At 38.3% G+C, this 20,593-nt stretch overlaps 2 protein-coding genes across 2 annotated transcripts; one reads left to right on the top strand and one right to left on the bottom strand.

Moving 5' to 3' along the window:
* Positions 1-906: 906 nt before the first annotated feature.
* LOC145602681 (uncharacterized) lies at positions 907-9,331 on the bottom strand. Its single transcript, XM_081658846.1, has 4 exons — positions 9,052-9,331; positions 1,608-1,761; positions 1,437-1,507; positions 907-1,323 (listed from the first exon to the last, which is right to left on the bottom strand). The coding sequence occupies exons 1-4, from the start codon at positions 9,250-9,252 to the stop codon at positions 1,099-1,101; spliced, it is 651 nt and encodes a 216-aa protein (XP_081514972.1). The 5' UTR covers positions 9,253-9,331; the 3' UTR covers positions 907-1,098.
* A 608-nt stretch (positions 9,332-9,939) lies between these two features.
* LOC145602297 (peptidyl-prolyl cis-trans isomerase CYP65-like) lies at positions 9,940-15,351 on the top strand. The gene is made up of 11 exons (XM_081658485.1): positions 9,940-10,271; positions 10,369-10,431; positions 10,530-10,633; positions 11,267-11,358; positions 11,551-11,640; positions 11,746-11,824; positions 11,910-12,277; positions 13,056-13,312; positions 13,388-13,676; positions 14,481-14,588; positions 14,869-15,351. Coding segments are annotated over exons 2-11 (1,590 nt in total). The 5' UTR covers positions 9,940-10,271; positions 10,369-10,429; the 3' UTR covers positions 15,070-15,351.
* Positions 15,352-20,593: the final 5,242 nt, after the last annotated feature.

Here is a 20,593-nt window from a genome sequence, read left to right as displayed (position 1 = left end):
CATGAATGAGATAGGTTTGAGCACTAAGTAAGCCTCTTGGGACCCTTTGGAAAAGGATCTGCCTGATGCTTAATCTGGTCGGATCTAAAAATGTTATTTGGAAGTAAAATTCTAACGCCATAATATATGAAAGCGAACCAATTTTGGGGTTTCGGCCCTAAATGTTGAAAACTTTAAGGATGGTAGAAATACATCCCGGGATTATATAATGTAGTTTAAAATCATATGTGGCCACTAGTCAGTCACATATAGAATCATGGAGGCCTTGAAATAGTGAAGGCTGGGAGGCATAAATGTAAATTGTTGAATTGACATATAAAGGTAAAGTGGATGATTCTAACCACCCAAATAGCGTGGAATCCATGTGAAGCACATTGACCTTTACTCTTTTCTAGGTTTTGGAAAAGTGAAAAATTGTCTAAAGCTAAAGAGTAAAGTACAAGAAATCGGACCAATTTTGGTGTGGAAAACTCTCGAGATTGTAGAGGATACATCTTCAAATCATATGATGTTGTTTGGAATCATATACGACCATTAGTTGGTCACATAAAGGCCCGTGACGATTTTGAGTTGATAAGGGGAGGCGTGTACATAAATGGCTAATTTGACAATTTAAAGGCTAATTGAACGGTTCCAACCACCCAAATGGACTCTCAGGGTGTCATCGAGTCCATGCAAAGCAATCCAATATGTTTCTTTTTCGGGTCTAAAAAAGTAAAAAAAAATGTCCAAAATTGAAGGCTATAATCCACAATTTCGGGCCAAATTCGGGAAATTTTCCAAAACTGAAGTGAATGCGTAGGGTGTTCCCCGGGGTCATATATGTTGGTTTGGAACCATAAGAAACCTATCAATAGCTATATAAACTTTAAATAAGACTGATTGAAACGCAAACAAGTCAAGGGATCGGGATAACACCTGATTATACTATCTTAGCAACTATACTTCAAAAAAATTTAGTTTCAAATACATTTTTCCTAGATGACAAAAAGTTTAATAAAACTAATGTCCCAAATTAGACAGGAGGCGCATCCAAGGAACCTACTCTTTTGGTGGATGGAGCTATGATCAGTAGCGCATCTCAGATTCGAGTTTGAACTAACGAACTCTAAATTTCTGCTGCATCTCTCTAGCGATTGATGGCAGCCATTTCTCCCCCCTGATTTTCTTCAGCTGTGCAACTCTTTCTTCCTCTCTCTTAGCAGCTTCTTTTGCAGCTGCTTCTTTGGCTTTCAATTTAGATAGAGATTTTAAGCTTGCATCTTTTGCAGTAGCTAAGATATCCATTCCCTCAACCACAACAGACTGCAATTCTCTTTTAAACTGCAGGCAAACATAAATCCAGAGAATCAGTAGCCCTTCTTACATTATGTGTATTCTCTCTCTAGGGGAGGGGGAGAAGAAAGACTAATGAGAGTACGGAAAAAAAATAAAACCTTCTTTGATTTCTCATTAATTGCTTCACCCGGGAGAAGTCTTGGTTTCTTTTTTGGTCCCTTTAGTTCAACTGAAAACAAAGAAAGAGTTCTGACTGAATATTTTCCAGATCTAAAATCCAGCATTTGAGCCTTTGATGGAAAAGATACAAGAGAAAAACATATTTATACCTCTATGATCAAACACTATGCCAACAGGAGCTTGTTTGAATAAGCGAACCCCACCATTATTTGCGACAGGATGATCATCATTGATGTCGATGGGATCTGAAGTTTTCACCACATCTAAAGATTTTTTCATTATGTCATCCAAGGTCTTTTGTGCCTGTAGTTACAATACTACCTCTCAGCAAACAGCTTAAACAATGACCTACTAAGATCACTTTCCTTGCCGAATAATGTGATTACTTAGGAGACATGCAAATAAGTTCCCAGTAGTTCGAAGGGGAAAAAAAAAAATCTCTCAATGACACTTGAATTTCAAGTCAAGTAAATGTAGTATACCTTTATATTGTTCCCAGTAGTTTCCATTTTCATTGCATAGCAAATTGTTTGAGTAAAAACAAAAGAGGCAAACCGGATGAACATTTCTTTTCCTAGCCTCTTACAAACATTAGGTATAGTATTGCGAAAGGGGTTTCGAGGAATAATATGGCTTTAGCATGATAATATCCTAAGCATAAGGTCAATCAATCGTAGCTTGTTGTCATACACAGTTCCATTTGATCATGTATAGTCCAAGGAGGCTTCCTCTCCTATTCCCATTGAGACATTCCACTATTCTCATAATAACTTAATGAGCATGGCATACATTTAGTACTTCACTAAGTCAGTTGTCAGTACATATTCAGTGTCGTCTTTATTTTTCAGTTTTCACTGGTCAATATGAACCTAAGGCAATCTAATGATATACGGAATAATTTAGGAGTCAAGAAGACAAATTTCTCAATTTTGTCAAGATAATCCCCCACAAATGTATTCGTCTACAAGTCCCCCTCCAAGTTTCCTAGCTCTAAAGAAGGCTAAGCTTAAGGTACAGGAGTTCTACATGATCTTAACATGGTCCATTGATCCTTGGGATGACTTAGTGACGGAAAAGGAAGTCTCTTTGTGAAGCTGGTCTGCAATCAGTATCCTTACCGAGATCAAAACCCTAATCAGCATCAATTGATGCTGTAGCTGATAACAGAGAGTCAGAGATGGTCTTGATAGGTTCAAGCATAAAAGAGATTACTGGGGCGACACTAAGATACCAGGGGATAAGCACTCTTTGCACTGAATTCATCATAACTGAACAATAAAGTTTCACACTGCAACCAGAATTGATCTGAACCAAAAGGATCTATTCAAGCTTGCTTATCCTACATCAGCTACTTGCAAAGCGATTATTGGGGTTTCTTAGGAATATCTTCGGTGAACTGGGAACTTCATTTTAAAACTAGTTAAGGACATATGGTAAACATTCAGCCAGTTATGGCATTATGCATCTCAAAATATAGAATAGGAATATAGGATTATTGGCTTATTGCTAGTATTTACTAGGTTGATGCAATGCACCCAAGACCTCCTCCCGTGACACTCACCTACCACAGGAGACAGAGAGGACAGCAAGGGCTGGGCAACAACACCAACAATGCACCAAGGCAGCAGCAACATGAAACAGAGGGCTAAAGCAGGGGACAAGCACTTGTAATTGTTTGTTTGTATTGCACTAAAGTAGTAAGAAGACAAGAAAGTAGTAATTGTATTAATTAAGGCAATATAGCCAATTCGAGTAATGTATTGGTAGTATAAGAAGTAGTAGCTTAGTATGAGAGGGCATTCAGAAAATTGTAGAGAAAACTTGGAGAGTCATGGCCTAAAGCCATGTTCAACCTTCGCAAGCTTTTAGCTTAATCAATCAAACAACCCGTCCTTCTACTATTTGTTGAGTATCACACGTATTCCGTTGCAGTTGGTATCAGAGCAACCATGCCGTCGACGCCGTTAACAGTGACGCCGGAGCGAGTGGCGGCGCTGGAGGAAAAAGTGGAGGAGGTGCTTGAGAAGTTAGGAGAGGGGGAGATTTCGTTGCAACGAACCTTGTTGAAACAGCAGGAAGACGCCATGGAGAAGTTGAGGATAAGGGAGGATGGAAAAATGGACAGATTCCGGCAAGACATTAACCAACAGCTGCACATGACGACGAGCCGACAAGACAAGGTCTTGGATGAGATACGCAACACCCTCAAAGCCATGAACGCGCAACCCAGTCCACAACCGATACCGATTGATGAGGAGGTAGAGCAGCCACCGTTGGGAGGCGGATTCAATGATCCGACTTTAGAGACGGGGGCCTTTAATGGTATACGAATCGGTAATTGGGAACCCCGGTACGGTGCCGACCCTAACCACAACAACCACCAGCTAGAAGCACGAGGTAGTTGGAAGTTCAGGAAGCTTGACATGCCGTTGTTTGATGGCGGAGACCCAGATGGGTGGATTTTGCGAGTGGAGCAATATTTTCAATTCTACTGCCTGACGGAAGGGGAGAAAATTCAGGCGGCCGTGGTGGCCATGGACGGTGACGCGTTGAGGTGGTACCAGTGGGAGCATCGTCCGCGACCGGTGATGAATTGGGAGGATATGAAACTGCGCGTCCTCTCGCAATTCCGACCGATTAACTCCGGCACCCTGCACGAGCAGTGGTTGGCCGTCACGCAGGTCGGCTCAATGGTGGATTATCGAAAGGCGTTCATTGAGAAGGCGTCGCCATTGACGGATATTCCGGAGAGCATAATGAAAGCTCAGTTTGTTAATGGGTTGAAGGAGGATGTGAAATCGGAGATCCGTATGCTTAACCCATTAACGCTAGAGGATGCGATGGATCTCGCGATCCGGGTAGAAGAGCAAAATCGGGTTAATGGGTTGAAGAAAGGAGGTGGAGTGTATGCTAGACCCGGCCCATATTCGTATTTCAATCGGAGCCCCGCGTCCACACTTCTTGGTGTTGGGCAGCCCAAACCTTACCCTCAACACACCAGCCCACCAACCATCCTAACCCACAAAATTCCAACCCAACCCAATACCGAGCTAACTCCACGGCTAATCAAACTTCCCAGGGATCAGCAGCCTCGGTGACTTTTCCCCCACCACCCTTTTCTAGCCGTAACAACCCAACCCAACCCAACCCAGGTACGGCGGCTGACGGAGAGAGAAATTGCGGAGAAGAGGGCTAAAGGCCTCTGTTTTCGGTGTGATGGCCGCTGGACAGGCCCGACTCATGTGTGCGCGGCCAAGGGTTTAAGTATCTTACTTGTGGAGGATGATGAAGCTGGAAATGAATTGGCAGTATTGGAGAGTTGCGAAGAGAAGGAGGAAGAAGAAGAGGCTACACTTACCGCCATATCTGTGAATTCCATTGTGGGGTTGGCAAATCCTAAAACCATGAGATTGCGGGGGGAAATAAGAGGAAAAGGAGTGATAGTGATGATCGATCCCGGCGCGACTCATAATTTCGTATCAATTAAAGCGGTGAAGGAGTTGGGGCTGGAGGTAACCGGTGATGCCGCGTTTGGGGTGTCCTTAGGGAATGGGGAGACAATTAGAGGGAGAGGGCTGTGTTTAGGAGTTAAATTGAAGCTTAGTGATGATGTGGAGATCGAAGAGGAGTTCTTACTTCTTCAACTTGGAAACTCGGATGTGATTTTAGGTGTACAGTGGCTAGAGAAATTGGGCTCTATCTTAACCAATTGGAAACTCCAAGAGATGAGCTTTTCGGTGGGCGGCAAGTTAGTCACGGTGAGGGGGGATCCGAGCCTTGCTAAGTCGGGAATCACCCTCAAAGCTATGGTGAAAACCATCAAGAAGCAGAGGGGTGGCGTGTTGATAGAAGTGAATCTAATGGAGAGGCAGGGGAGTGAGAAAGAAAAGGAGGTGACACCTTCTTTCTTGGAAGAGGTGATAGAGAATTTTAAAGAAGTGTTTGAGGAGCCAAATGGATTACCACCTAGTAGGGGGCATGAACATGCTATAGTGCTCAAAGAAGGAAGTAATCCCGTTAGTGTCCGGCCATACCGATACCCTCAATTTCAAAAGGATGAAATTGAGAAATTGATACGGGAAATGCTCACCGCCGGCATAATTCGGCCGTCTACAAGCTCTTTCTCGAGTCCGGTCTTGCTAGTGAAGAAAAAGGATGGATCGTGGTGTTTTTGTGTCGATTACCGAGCCCTCAACAAAGAGACCGTACCGGATAAATATCCGATACCGGTAATTGATGAGCTCCTAGATGAGTTGAATGGGGCACAAGTGTTTACCAAGTTAGACCTTAAGGCCGGATATCATCAAATACTTGTGAGGGAGGAGGATACACACAAGACCGCGTTTCGTACTCATGAGGGTCACTACGAATTCTTAGTGATGCCTTTTGGGTTAACTAACGCACCGGCAACATTTCAATCATTGATGAACGATGTATTCCGACCATTCTTACGCAAGTTCGTTCTTGTGTTCTTCGATGACATACTAGTGTATAGTGCAAGTCAGGAAGCTCATATCTGCCATGTAAGAGAAGTGCTCAGACTTCTCAAAGCCCACTCACTTTTTGCAAATATTAAAAAATGTGAATTTGGCAAAAGGGTAGTGGCTTATTTGGGCCATATAATCTCAAAAGATGGTGTTGTTGTGGACCAAGATAAAGTCCAATCTATGTTGCAATGGCCCACTCCCAAATCTCTTAAAGAGTTAAGAGGTTTTCTTGGCCTTACTGGATACTATAGGAAGTTCATCTTCCATTATGCTCAGATTGCTTCACCTCTCACCGACCAACTCAAGAAAGACTCCTTTGGGTGGTCCGAGGCGGCGGAGCAAGCCTTTATGAAGCTGAAATTAGCAATGTCTTCAGCACCGGTATTGATTATGCCCGATTTTACCAAGGCCTTTATAGTAGAATCGGATGCATCGGGTTTCGGGTTAGGCGCGGTTTTAATTCAAGAAGGGAGACCGGTGGCGTACTATAGTAAAGTTTTGGGGCCGAGAAACCAAGAGAAGTCGATCTACGAGAAAGAGTTGATGGCCGTGGAAAAATGGAAACATTATCTTTTGGGAAGAAGGTTCATTGTGAGGAGTGACCAACAAAGTTTGAAGTTTATTACTCAACAGAGGGAGGTGGGGATGGAATATCAAAGGTGGATTCGGAAGCTCATTGGGTTCGACTTTGAAATTCACTACAAACCCGGGGTGGCCAACCGGGTGGCCGACGCTCTCTCGCGGCGGGGTGGTGCTGCAGGGGAGGCGGAATTAGGTGCTTTAATCACGGTGCAAGGGGTTGATTGGGAGGCCTTGATGAGAGAAATTGATAGTGATACGGGGGTGCAAGGTCTGATAAGAGTCGTAGAGCAAGGTGAGGGATATCGGGGGTTCACTTTAGAGGGTGGTCGTTTGAAATACAAGGGGCGGTTGGTAATTCCTCAACATTCGACCATGAAGGCGGAGATACTCCAGGCATATCACAACTCACCGGAAGGGGGTCACGAAGGTGAGCTCAAAACTTATTTGAGGGTGGCAAGAGAGTGGTACTCGCTGGGTATGAGGCGTGAAATCGCTAATTTCGTGAGGGAGTGCGTTACTTGTCGGCGTAACAAGAACTCCCAGCAATCTCCGGCGGGTCTTTTACAGCCTTTGCCGATTCCAGAGCGGGTATGGGAAGATATCACGATGGATTTTGTAGAGGGGCTGCCGAAATCCAAGGGTATGGACACGATATTGGTGGTAGTAGACAGATTGTCTAAATATGCCCATTTTTTGGGGTTAAAACACCCATTTACAGCAGTCAGCGTGGCGGAATTATTTGCGAGGGAGGTGGTGCGGCTCCATGGGATTCCTAATAGTATTATTTCCGATCGGATCGAGTGTTTGTGAGTGCTTTTTGGAAAGAATTATTTCGTTTACAAGGCACCGATCTTAAGCGGAATACGTCTTATCACCCGCAACCGAACGGGCAATCCGAGGTGGTTAACAAGCGGCTGGAAACTTATCTTAGGTGTTTCGCCGGAGAACAGCCACGGTCATGGGCTAGATGACTCTCGTGGGCCGAGTATTCTTACAATACATCCGTTCATTCTTCAACTCACATGTCCCCTTTCAAGGTGCTCTACGGGCGTGACCCTCCACGCCTTGTGAGGGTGGGGTATGGGCAGTCTGCAGTGGGTACAGCCGAGGAAATATTGCAAGAGCGAGATTTAATTTTGGATGAGTTGAAAATTAACTTAATTAAGGCTCAGCAGGTGATGAAGTCCAATGCGGATGGTAAACGCAGGGAATTGGAGTTCCGAGTTGGGGATCGTGTGTTCCTAAAGCTACAGCCTTACCGGCAACGCTCTTTGGCAAGGCGACCATTCGAGAAGCTAGCCGCACGATATTATGGACCGTTTGAAGTGGTGCAGAGGATAGGGAAGGTGGCGTATAAGTTGTTGCTTCCACCAGATTGTAAGATTCATCCGGTGTTTCACGTGTCCCAACTGAAACAGGCACTAGGTGCAAGCCCGACCTCTCCCACCATTCCTCCTCAACTCACACCGGAGCTGGAATTAGTGGTGGAGCCGAAACAAGTGTTGGACAGCAGACCTAAGCTAAGGGGGTCCGATGGATTGGAGGTGCTGATAAAATGGCACGGGCTGCCAGAGTTTGAATCGACATGGGAGGATGCGGAGTCCGTCAAGGCCAGCTTTCCAAGCTTCCACCTTGAGGACAAGGTGTTGCTTTTGGGGGGGAGTGTTGCAATGCACCCAAGACCTCCTCCCGTGACACTCACCTACCACAGGAGACAGAGAGGACAACAAGGGCTAGGCAACAACACCAACAACGCACCAAGGCAGAAGCAACATGAAACAGAGGGCTAAAGCAGGGGACAAGCACTTGTAATTGTTTGTTTGTATTGCACTAAAGTAGTAATTGTATTAATTAAGGCAATATAGCCAATTCGAGTAATGTATTGGTAGTATAAGAAGTAGTAGCTTAGTATGAGAGGGCATTCAGAAAATTGTAGAGAAAACTTGGAGAGTCATGGCCTAAAGCCATGTTCAACCTTCGCAATCTTTTACCTTAATCAATCAAACAACCCGTCCTTCTACTATTTGTTGAGTATCACACGTATTCCGTTGCAGTTGAGCCACCAAGTAGTTGTTTATTCTATCTAATGGAATTGCAATTCTCAGTTCTTGGGAAGTTGCTCAAAGTTATATTTCAATTCTTAATCAACTAAAAAATCACCTATCAAATGATAATCACAATTACATTCACAATCACCACTCTAATTTCAACCAAAAAACTTCAAAGATACCACCTTGCTAACTAATTAGAACCTGCTTAGGGTAGTACTAACAGCATTCAATTCACTTCAATTACAGTTCTAACAATTAGATATATTTGGAAATAAGTAGGCCATTAAACAAATGCAATTATCATCCAACAAGTGGTTAGAGTTGGGATACAAATTACCACAATTTTGACAACATCTACCAAATGGGTAATTTGTAAAGCAGGTTAATATGAACAAGAATTAATATTTAATGAAATAAAAGTAGAATAAATTGATGATAATATTACGATGAAATAGGTAGGAGGAGGAAATGACCTTGATTTGATAGTGCTTGATGGGTTGGGGTTGAAGAGTTTTGGCGTCTTCATCATCGTTATCAAGCGCAGGAGTGGGAGTTTTGTTGGGCTGCGTACAGCCTAAAAGGGTGGAGGCGGCGGCGTTAATGGCGGCTTTCCATTCAGCATCACCGTCTTCGTCGTCACTGCTGCTGCTGCTGCAGTGTGGTGGTTCTTCCATTCTCTTCGATGGAGTGCTGCTGTCTATTCCCCCCCTTTTTTCTTTTCCTTTGTTGGGCTTATTCTAGTCCGGTTCCATCAATCAACCCGAAATGCTTGCTAACGCAAAACTTTGTACTTAAGTGGGACTCATTTTTCGGTTCAGTTTTTCTATTGTTTCAGCCTTTCAGAGCTTGTTTGGTTGATATGAAATGAACATGTAAAAACTTTTGAGAAATTACAAGTTAGGCGTGTTGTTTACTCCGTGATTAATAAAAGTTTGGTGAAAATGAGGAATGCCAAATTGCCAATTGGAAAGCTCTAAGATGGTTAAGCTTGAGGAGTTGAGGTAAAAGAGTTCTACATGATTTTGAGTTTTAACATATCAACCATATAGTGACAAACTTGGTCCATTGATCAGAATAACTTGGACGGAAAAAGAAGTCTGTTTGTAAAGCGGGTCTGTAATAAGTAACCTAATTGAGAAGCCAATCGAGCAACAAATTATGTTGCAGCTTTAGGCCATCAAATTGCAGATTATCTAAACATTGAACCGTACATGTTATATTTTCTTATTAATTTCATCAAATGAATTAGGGTACAATCTTAGGAGACTTACTTCACTTTTATGTCTTTTCTTTCAAAAAAAAAAAAAATACAAAAAAGTTTAATTAGAACAAGCCCTAAAATTAAAATCTCAAAACAAAAAAATAAAAAATTAGCGTCAAAATGACTCGAAACAACCCGTTCTTCGTAAATAAACACCGCCTAGTCTAGTCAAGGTCACCTTAACCGCCTCATCGTAAACACAATAAATCCGGCGACTTCTCACCGGAACCCTAGAAAATTCTATCAATTCAATTTTTCCCCAAATCAAAGCTTAGGAGAGAGAAATTGTAAGAGAAATTGAAAAATGGGGAAGAAGCAGCATAGCAAAGATCGTATGTACATTACGAAGACAGAGTAGGCTACTGAATGGGGAGGTGCCAAGTCCAAAGATCTTCGTACTCCCTTCAAACGTCTTCCTTTCTATTGCTGCGCGTAAATTTACCTTCTCCATCTTTTTAATTTTATTTTTATTGTTTAATTTATGATTTTCAAGTGATAATTTTTAGAATTTTTGAATTTGATTTTGCAGTCTCACATTTACGCCTTTTGAGATTCCAACTTGCACTCAGGATGGTTGCGTTTTTGAAACAATGTTAGTTATTCGATTTAATTTGTTGATTTTACTAGCAATTTGATTGTTTTTGTGAGTTAAATTGAAGGTTTAATTGGGGTGAATTTATTGGATGATAGGCATATAATCCCATATATTAGGAAGTATGGGAGAAACCCAGTTACTGGAGCTCCACTTAAGCTTGCGGATCTTATTCCTCTTGCATTCCACAAGAATTCTGAAGGTATAATACATTATATAATATTTATATAATAATTATTATTACTATTCCTTTTATTGCTTGTTTTTAATGTTTTAATATGAATGAGACTTAATTAGGTAGCCATAGATTAGATTAGTGTGTATTCCATCACCGCTCTATGGTAATTTCGAATCGGGATTATTGTGCATTTCATATTATGATAACTGCACACTGCCAGGGTGTTTAGGGGGGGGGGGGGGGGGGGTTGAAGGTTTAGCTATTCTGTTGTTAAATAATGAAAAAGCCATCGGCGCTAAAAGTTTGTTTTCCTTAATGCATTGATCAGCTTATTGCCATCATGGTAAGCAGGGTTCATTGTTTGCTTAGGAACAAAGAATGTTGACTGACTTATGATTTCGAAGGGTTTCTTATTTATACAAATTGTTTACTACTTGTGTAGTTTGTATGGGACGGAAAGGAGTGAGGAGAGGAAGGTTGAGCAATGACTTCATATTCCAGATGACTGCAGTGTTTTTGTTTTTAGATGTTTGCATTTGGATGATTAAATTCATATATGTGTGTGTCTGTGTGATGTTTGCATTGTGTGTGTGTGTCTTTATTGAGTTTGATTATCTGTTGATCAAGTTTTTTTTTTTTTTTTTCTTTTTTTCCAAGGGGAGTTTCATTGCCCAGTTTTGAACAAGGTTTTTACTGAATTCACCCACATAGTTGCTGTGAAGACCACTGGAAACGTGTTCTGTTATGAGGTTGGTTCTTTTCTTTGCGCTGCATACACAGATTTACCGAACTTTTCAGGGTTTAGATGGATATAATCTATAGAAAAACCAGTGTAGCACAGAGATATTGCTGCTTCTAATGATACACATACACTGTTGAGTTACATTCATGTTCACAGTAGCTACCTACTGACCTTAAGTTTTGTGCATTTTCTTGTACAGGCAATCAAAGAGTTGAATATTAAAACAAAGAATTGGAAGGAGCTGCTCACAGATGAACCATTTACCAGAGATGATCTCATAACCATCCAGGTAACTAGAGTAATTATTATGTTCTACTTGCCGGTTTTTAAGTTACTCATATCGTCCCTAGTCACCATTAAGCCCCACACTGACATTTATGTTATCTCTATGCAGAATCCTAATGAACTTGATACCAAAAAAGCTCTAGCTGAATTTGACCATGTCAAGAAAGGCTTGAAAATTGATGATGAAGGTATCATTTTGTGCAAAAAATCTTTTGCATTTGGCTTGTGTTTGCTTCTGTGGTCACATTTGACATGTTTGTTAATCTCTGTCAGAACTGAAAAAAATGGAATCGGATCCAACATATAACATAAATGTTAGTGGGGACATCAAGCAAATGCTTGCAGAACTTGGAACTGAGAAAGGAAAACAAACAGCATTGCTTGGAGGAGGCGGAAGCAAGGCACAACAAGAAAGAGCTGCAGCACTTGCTGCTATTTTAGATGCAAGATCACGTATTGTAGATGATTCTAAATCTAATGGAAAGACTGAAAACAGACAGGGGTTTAGTGTTGTAGATGCTGCATCTGCTTCAGTACACGGAAGAAGTGCTGCTGCTGCAAAAGCTGGCTCAGCTGATAAAACTGCTGCTCGTATAGCTTCCCACATGGCTGGTGAGAGAGCTCCTGTGAATGCAAAGCTGGTTAGTTTTATTAAGCTAGATTTCTCCCCTTTGCTTTCCTTAAATATTTGGTGTGCTGCTTTTGTTACATATATTACGTGCCATTGTCTTGCTGGCTTTGCGACACAGCCTTGTCAGCTGTAAATATTCAGCTTTTTTGTGCTATTGATGATATTTTCATGCATGAGGCATGGAAAAACACTCCCTGCTGTATTTTTTGTATGTCTGAAATAGTGAGATGTTTCTATTTATGAATTACCCGAAATGCCTTAAGCAGAATATTTAGGTTGGCTTGATGTTTTTGCGACCTTTTGTCTCTTCAATAAAGGTTTTGTGAGGTTTGCAATTTGGTGGCTCCCCTCTCATTCTAAGACTTACTCAATTTCTTCCCCCATTCCTGTTGGCTCTTTGTTATGGCTTTCCATCTCTGTTGGTTTTTGTCTATGGTTGCGCTTATCCTTCTCTTCCAGCTTTTAGATCTGCCTCTAACACAGCAACACACTTATACCTAAATGCTCTTATGTTTCGTCTCACTCTTGTTAGAACCTTCAGTAATCCAATTCAATTACTCCATCCACCCCTTTATACTTTCACATGTTCCTATTCACGCTGTCCAAAAAAAAAAAAAAAAAAAAAGGAAAAAAGAAGTGGGTTCTGTGAGTTGTTTTTAGTGTTATTTATTTATTTTTAATTTGTTACTTTCATGGTTGATATCATCTCTTCATCCAGTGTCTTAATATTGTGGCCAATTGCTTTTTGAAAGAGAAGGTGTCATAAACTTGCTTCTGGTGTGACGCAGGTGAAAAGCCGTTACACAACCGGTGCTGCTTCAAGATCCTTCACGTCAACTTCTTTTGATCCTGTCACCAAAAATGAATATGAATACATCAAAGTTGAGAAAAATCCCAAGAAAAAAGGATACGTACAACTGCATACATCTCATGGTGATTTGAATATTGAGTTGCATTGTGATATTGCTCCTAGGACATGTGAAAATTTCATCACTCTTTGTGAGAAAGGATACTATAATGGGGTAATCTTTCACAGAAACATAAGGTATGTAAATATTCAATTTCTTTACTGCTTTTATTGTGGTTATGCTCAAACTAAAGGCTGGTAATATAATGTTAGGAATTTTATGATTCAAGGAGGTGATCCAACTGGTACGGGAAAAGGGGGTGAATCGATTTGGGGTAAGCCTTTCAAGGATGAGGTGAACTCAAAGCTGCTTCACTCTGGAAGAGGTGTTGTTAGTATGGCAAATAGTGGACCTCACACAAATGGTTCTCAATTTTTCATCATGTACAAATCTGCAAAGCATCTAGACTATAAGCACACTGTATTTGGAATGGTAGTTGGTGGCATGACAACGCTTACAACATTGGAAAAAGTTCCTGTGGATGATGAAGATCGACCTCTGGTGAGTTCGATTTTTCTTTGGTCGTTATTTATCTTTTTGTGATCAAGCAATGCCATAGCTGGATGTTTTTCCAAGTTATAATAGCTTAAGTTGATTGGCAATTTCTCTTTTGCGAGTAACACTTACGGATACTTATGTGGAATGATTGATTACCAGATAAGAAATTCGGGTTGGTCAAATGTCAACATGTCCTCAAATTGTTGTCTGGTTTCTTTAATGATAGACTCATCTGTTAGTATTTTTGAGTTGACTTGGTAGAATGGAGTGGAGGGAGATAAAATCTAGGTTCTTGCTGCTGACCCATCATATTGGGTTTAAGCTTTGGTGGTTGTATCCATGTGACTAAGTGACTAACTATCATAACAATGAAAAATGACAAGTCTACAAGGGTAATTTACAAACTTTGCTCATTGCAGCCTCAATGAATCCAGAAGTGTCTAGTAATTATTTTTATAAAGGAAACCGTAAACTTGGGCTACCTGGCAAATCTCATTGAAATATTAAAATTGTTTTAAAGATCCTGGTGTTTACGTATGCTATTGCTACCTATATTTTGGTCACTAACACTAACAAACACAGGGTGTCTTCCAAATTGGCTGAGTAATTGACTGCTGAAAACTTGGTTTCATGCCTGAACTGGTGTCACTTTTCAGGCTCATTTATTTGGTTTAAGCAATGTAACTATGGGTGACCTGACCCCTCTGCCCACCCTCTCTTCGCCCTTTATATATAGGAGAAACTGACTGCAAGGATCTTTCCATTTTTGTTGATCTTAACAGTTTTGTTCTTGTGCTTTTTTACCAGGAAGAGATTAAAATAAATAGGGTAAGTATTTTTGTCAACCCTTATGCTGAACCTGATGAAGAGGATGAAGAGAAAACCAAAGAAAATAAGGCTGAGGATGAAGAAAATGTAAGTGTTGGAGACTTTTTCTCTGTCTTTATGTTACCTATCATCTCATTTTCATTACAGAACTGCAAGTACAGTAGTGTGCAGTTCTCTCTCTCTTTTTATGTATTTACAAGTATTTTTTTATTTTATTTTTTCATGTTCATATGCAAATTTATCACCCCGTTTCTTTCCTCTCCACCCCCTCTTAATTTTAGTATTTCTTTCTTTAATTTCTTAGTACTCTATTTTTTGGGTGAGCAATTTGGAAACCGAGTCTATATATTGCTTTTGTGAACTTCAGGAAAAGGTGGGATCCTGGTACAGCAACCCGGGCACTGGTGCAACAGATTCTGGTGCTGTTGGTGGCGGTGTTGGGAGATACCTTAAATCAAAAACTGCCCCAGTCGAACCAGTTATTGCTGACATTAGTATTCCAGCTGCTGGTACCAAGAAAAGGAAAGCAGGCCAAGTAGGAGACTTCAAAGATTTTTCTGCCTGGTAATCATTTTTACTCTTATGTCTGTAATTGTAGTTATTTAGCTCTGTAGACCTATTTGTAACATACAAACACTTTTAGCAGAAAGAAAACCACCAAATACAAACAGTTTACTAATGATACTTAGGTTTACATTTTGATTTGTATAACCATATTCATGGAATGAAGTCGCAATTTGTTGCTTTCTGAAATTTGGTAGCTAGAAAAGATTCTGTTCAATCTAAAAATTTGTATGTGACGAGTACTTTTAGAAAATTCACCATTTGAATAATTTGTTGTATAGGCGCTATATGACCTCAGCTGTAATGCTATTATGTCAATTGTTAACCCATCAACTCCACTACTGGAGAAACTTTTGTGCATTAGTCTTTTTTTTTTTCTTCTTTTGAGGACAATCTTTGTGTAATAGTTGATGCTATTTAGAAAGGGAAAGATATATAGCTTAATTCTCCTCCAACCAATATAACGAAGTAGTTCTTTAAGATGTCGAAAAAAAGTTATCTGGTCCCTAATATGTTCTGTAGTAATGTTAGGGCGAGGATAGAAATGACCCAACTATGAACTCCAGGTCACTATATGTTGAGCTTACCATGAAGTTTTCACTTGCTTCTTGACTCTTGGTAGTAAGCATGATTAGAATAATGGGGAGATATGTTGAAAGATTTGATTAGTTGCGAAGCCTACCAAATATTATATAGACCTATGGAGTATTTTATTGTTGACTTTATAGGAGAGTAGCTATTAGTCAACGTATTATAAATTCCAAAGGTTCTTTACTTTTTCTCTGTATGAAATCGTTGTACCTAATCATTAGTCATTTGCTAGAATTTGTTTTGAGAAGGGGTTTAACTAGCTTACGTTCTACGACCTAATTGTGATTAAACATTTTCAGTGTTATCAAACTTCTGAGTGAGCATTTTGGTTTAATTATTGTGAGTTAGTAATAGTAATTTACTACTTAAAACAGCAAAAGTAAATCTTTTACTTAAAAAGACTTCTCCTATGTGTAGTTTTACAATAAATCATTGTGATACCGTCTTAGTTTGCTTACTTTTAGGCTCGAAGAACTGTCATGAACACCAAAGTAACTTACATTATTGGATGAAATCGCGCTTTAAATTTGTCGGTTTGAAATTATTAAAGGCAAACTCGTACAATTCATAAAATTAAAGTTGGTTCCCTGTTAGGAAAAGAGATAATTTCATGATACTTCGTTCTTGTAAAAAGGACAAGCATTTCTTCACAAGATGGCTACTTTGCTTCTAAGGGACCCCCAAATCTTAGAAAAACAGCATTAAAGTGATTAAACCAATTTCTAATGATCTAATCCTAGTTTAACCATTCTATTATTGGAGTATAATTATTGCATTTGGCAATATTGGCATGTGTTAATTGTAATTATATGGTAAATAGTTCTGTTAAGGATATGAATTGATTAATTTCATGGATAATCTCTTCGGGAATTGAGTCTAATTTTTTAGCTGCTTTTAGTTTTGTCCTTTGTACAATTTCAGCGGAAATCAGTCCAAGAACTGGTATTATACTGTAATATCAGGGTAACAAAGAGACAAAATAAACCATATAAGTCCAAACACCTCCATTTTTCTTGCAATGATGAGGAACCAGAATTGTGTTTGGCGTTTTATTTCTTGGACCCAAAAAAACTAAACTGTTATTGTGATTTCAAATTCCAATAGAGGGAAAGATTAGGTAACTATAGTTAACTAGGCTAGAATATCCTAAGGGCCTGTTCTAATTGACTGAACTCAGCTGAACTGAAATGAATATTTTATAAGAGAATGAAATTAGGAGCTGAACTTAACTGAGCTGAACTGAAATGAACTGAACTTCAACGTATGAGAATAGACCCTAATTTACGATTAGGATCAATATTTGAGGTTTGAGATGTTTGTATTCAGAAGAGCAAGTGTTTCAACTATTATTAAAATCGCAGGAAATATCTATTATTGTACATATAAAAGTTGATTACGGAGTAGGGGCTCGTTCTCATTGACTGAACTCAGCTGAACTGAGCTGAAGTGAAGTGAACTGAATTGAACTGAAATGAATATTTCATAAGAGAAGGAAATTAGGAACTGAATTGAGTTGAACTGAACTGAGCTGAACTGAACTGAACTGAATTTCAACGTAAGAGAACATGCCCTAGGTTATTGCAAGTAAAAGCTTTAATTTCTAAGAAAAAAGATATTTTGAGGATGGGATAGATGGTGCACTTTATTAGGTTAATTTATTAAATGAACGGATGAAATGACGATTCAAAATGATAATTGATTATAATTATAATATAATGAAAAAGTTATTTGCAAGTAAATTGGCTGGCTAACCTCATTATCATGCAAAATAATAAAATTTTGTTGATATAATTAGGATTTTGCTTAAAAGAGAACTTTTAAACTTTGACATAATGACAAGTAGATAGAGAGATTAATAATTTTATACACTTAATAATAAAGTGGTGTCTAATTTACGAGTAATACCTAAGCTAATTTTGTCACATGTTGTTTGGCTTTAATCCTAGATCATTTAAAGCTACTTCAAAGATTTCAGTGCAGCCAAATGAGTTGTTAAAATAATCAAACTTTCGGCTTATGAAATTGACATTATACTCTTTGAATTATAAAGGGTCAAAAACGGAGGTTTTTAATTAATTATGAACCTCAAACATTCTTTCCTCTTCTTTACCTAATTATTTACTTAGCTTAATCACTAAAGATGACAAATTAGAGTCTGACTTAGCACTTAGCTAAGCGGCATGCAATAGCCTTAATTGTCTACTTTAATTAATAATCAACTCAAATTACTTAGTCATAACATCTTTCAGGATAATTAATCAGTGATCATTATTTATATATTAGTATAATAAAGTTGCCTATACATTAAACAATTGACATCTTAGCTTATTCTATTGAATATGATCTCAATGAACCAGTTATTTGAAGTACGAATAACTTAAGACAAATATAAAATAAAATGTTAGTTAAAATATGTAAAGTATTGTGTACACTAGTTAATATGGCATTCTTTGTGGTTTGTACATAACGAGCCCATGTGCATCTGCTATACCTTCTATTTCATTTTCTTTTTGGTTGGACAACGAGGTAAGCAACTAACACAAAACCAAAGGTAAGCAAAAATTACAAAAGAGATACATACCCTTTTTAAGACATAGCTACCCTACTACATTTCAATACTAAGAATCTAGGATATTGTTAATTATTGTAATGATATTCAAACTTTAAATCCACGTAGCATATTGCAAAATTGTCAAGTATTATAATTAAGTAGGTTGCACTTGAGAGAAATAACATGCATCAAGAGGGCGAAATACAATACATAAAATATCTCAAGTCCTATGTACCATTCTAATTAAAATAAAATAAAAAAAAGGAAAACGCGTCCTATGTAGACTCGATTGAGGGTCTGTTCTCATACGTTGAAGTGAAGTTCAGTTCAGCTCAGCTCCTAATTTCGTTCTCTTATAAAATATTCAATACAGTTTAGTTCAGTTAAGTTCAGTCAATGAAGACAGGCGCTGAGTCCAGTCAATGAAAACAGGCGCTGAGTCTTAAAAATAGAATACAATTAAAGAAATGAGTCCTAGACTATATGGTACGAACTAATTAAGGCATACGAGTAAGTACGTAACCAAATCATTGAGCCTGAAAATGCCTACAAGAAGACCTAGAATTTAAAATCTTAAATCCTAGTCTTCTAACTTGTCTTTATATATCAATTCTGGAATCTTAAATTCTAGTCTTCTAGTTTGTCTTTAATCTTGATTAAAGCCCATAACTCTCTTAACTTGCATACAATAATAGAACAATATCAACAAATATTCAAAGTAATGGATAATAATATTTAAAAAATCCTTCATTAAACATTAAGGTAATTCATCATTAATCAATGTTTTATTTTATGACATATCTAGAAAGTGTACATTTTAATTTTATGATTTATAATGTACAAGCTCGATTAACTAATCTCTACTTCACATTAAATGTAAAAGTCTTTTTTTTTTAAAAAAAAAAAGAAAAAAAAAACTAGCATATGGAACATGAAGATGGATAGAAATAGTCAAATAAGAACTTTCACGATTAAAGACAGTTAGGAATCGATAAGCAAATAAAAGCTCAAGATTCTTGCCACGAAAAGGTGGAACTATGATGAGGTTGTAACCTTAGACTGCATGTGTGTTGAGCAAATCAAGTCCAATGTTATTATTGTGTTTCATTGGAGTGTATAATCTACGGACTATAAACTATACACTATATCATATCTATCATAAGAAAGCGAGAGAAAAAAGCTTAAAGCATGCTCTAGATTCGGGCGAAATAATGCAATATAATGCATACACATATATTTTATTTATTCTTTCCTCCGTTTTAATTACTTGTTTCATTTTACTTCTTTAAATGTCTTATATTTTACGATCTCTTTTCTTCATTGGAAATTATTGAATCAGGTTATTACACCTTGATTACATACAGAGTACATTTTTTCGTATAACTTTTGGATGCAAATGGTTATGCGACAAGTGAATTAGATCAAGAGAGAATATTATAACATTTACTCGTATTTTTTAGGTAAAGAGACAAACCCTACTGAACAAACATCTATTATAGGTCATGTAATCCAGCTGCATTGGTCAACGCTTGATAATAAAGTTATAGAGAAGAAAGATAGGAAAAGTAGGGCATGTTCTCTTTAGATCAGCTTAAGTTCAGTTCCTAATTTTCTTCTTTCATAAAATATTCAGTTCAGTTCAATTCAATTCAATTCTGTTCAGCTCAGTTTAATAAATCAGAACAGGCCCTTAGCCTACTTACGAGCATATGTAGATAGTGGGGCTAGTTTAAGATAACACAAGGTATACAAAATTAGTAAAGATTAAAAAATAAAAAATAAAAAATAAAAAAAAAAAACTACAAGTAGTGTAAATGAAGAGCAGAAAAAAGTAGAGAACGAAGGTGAAAATGGCAGAGATTGGAGGAAGAATGGGAGGCAAAGAATGTGAGTAGCTGTGCCCTTTTTGGTGGTGGTGGGTTTGATGATCATCATGCACGCCGGCAGCTTTTTTATTTTCTCTCTCCTCCTAACACTCTCCCCCCCATTTTGGCACGCCTGCTCCCACTCACCCTCTTTTTATTTTTATTTATTTTTTTAATTTTTAGTATATACTCTATAGTTTATTTATTTGGAAATTAATTAAATGAGTTTTTGTAAAGCTAGCTAGCTAATCCACCTTAACATATGGAAATTTTGTCAATCTTTTTCACTTTTTTTAATAAATAAAATGTCAGACTGATGAATTCCGACTACTCTATTTCTTAACAGCTGTTCCACCTCTTCTCTTCCCTCAGTTTTAACAGATTTACCTGTCTAACAATATATTTACATGAAAATAGTTAAATATTTTAAATTTTATGCTCAAGCTTTATTAACTGAAACTTACTAATTATAGTAAAAATAACAAGATATTCAATTTTTAAAAACTCTTCTTCATGCATGG

Source organism: Chenopodium album, chromosome 21 (assembly GCF_948465745.1).
Source record: "Chenopodium album chromosome 21, dcCheAlbu1.1, whole genome shotgun sequence".
Taxonomy (NCBI): Eukaryota; Viridiplantae; Streptophyta; class Magnoliopsida; order Caryophyllales; family Amaranthaceae; genus Chenopodium; species Chenopodium album.
Note: the sequence above shows the minus strand (reverse complement) of the source record. Positions and strands in the feature narration are given on the sequence as shown.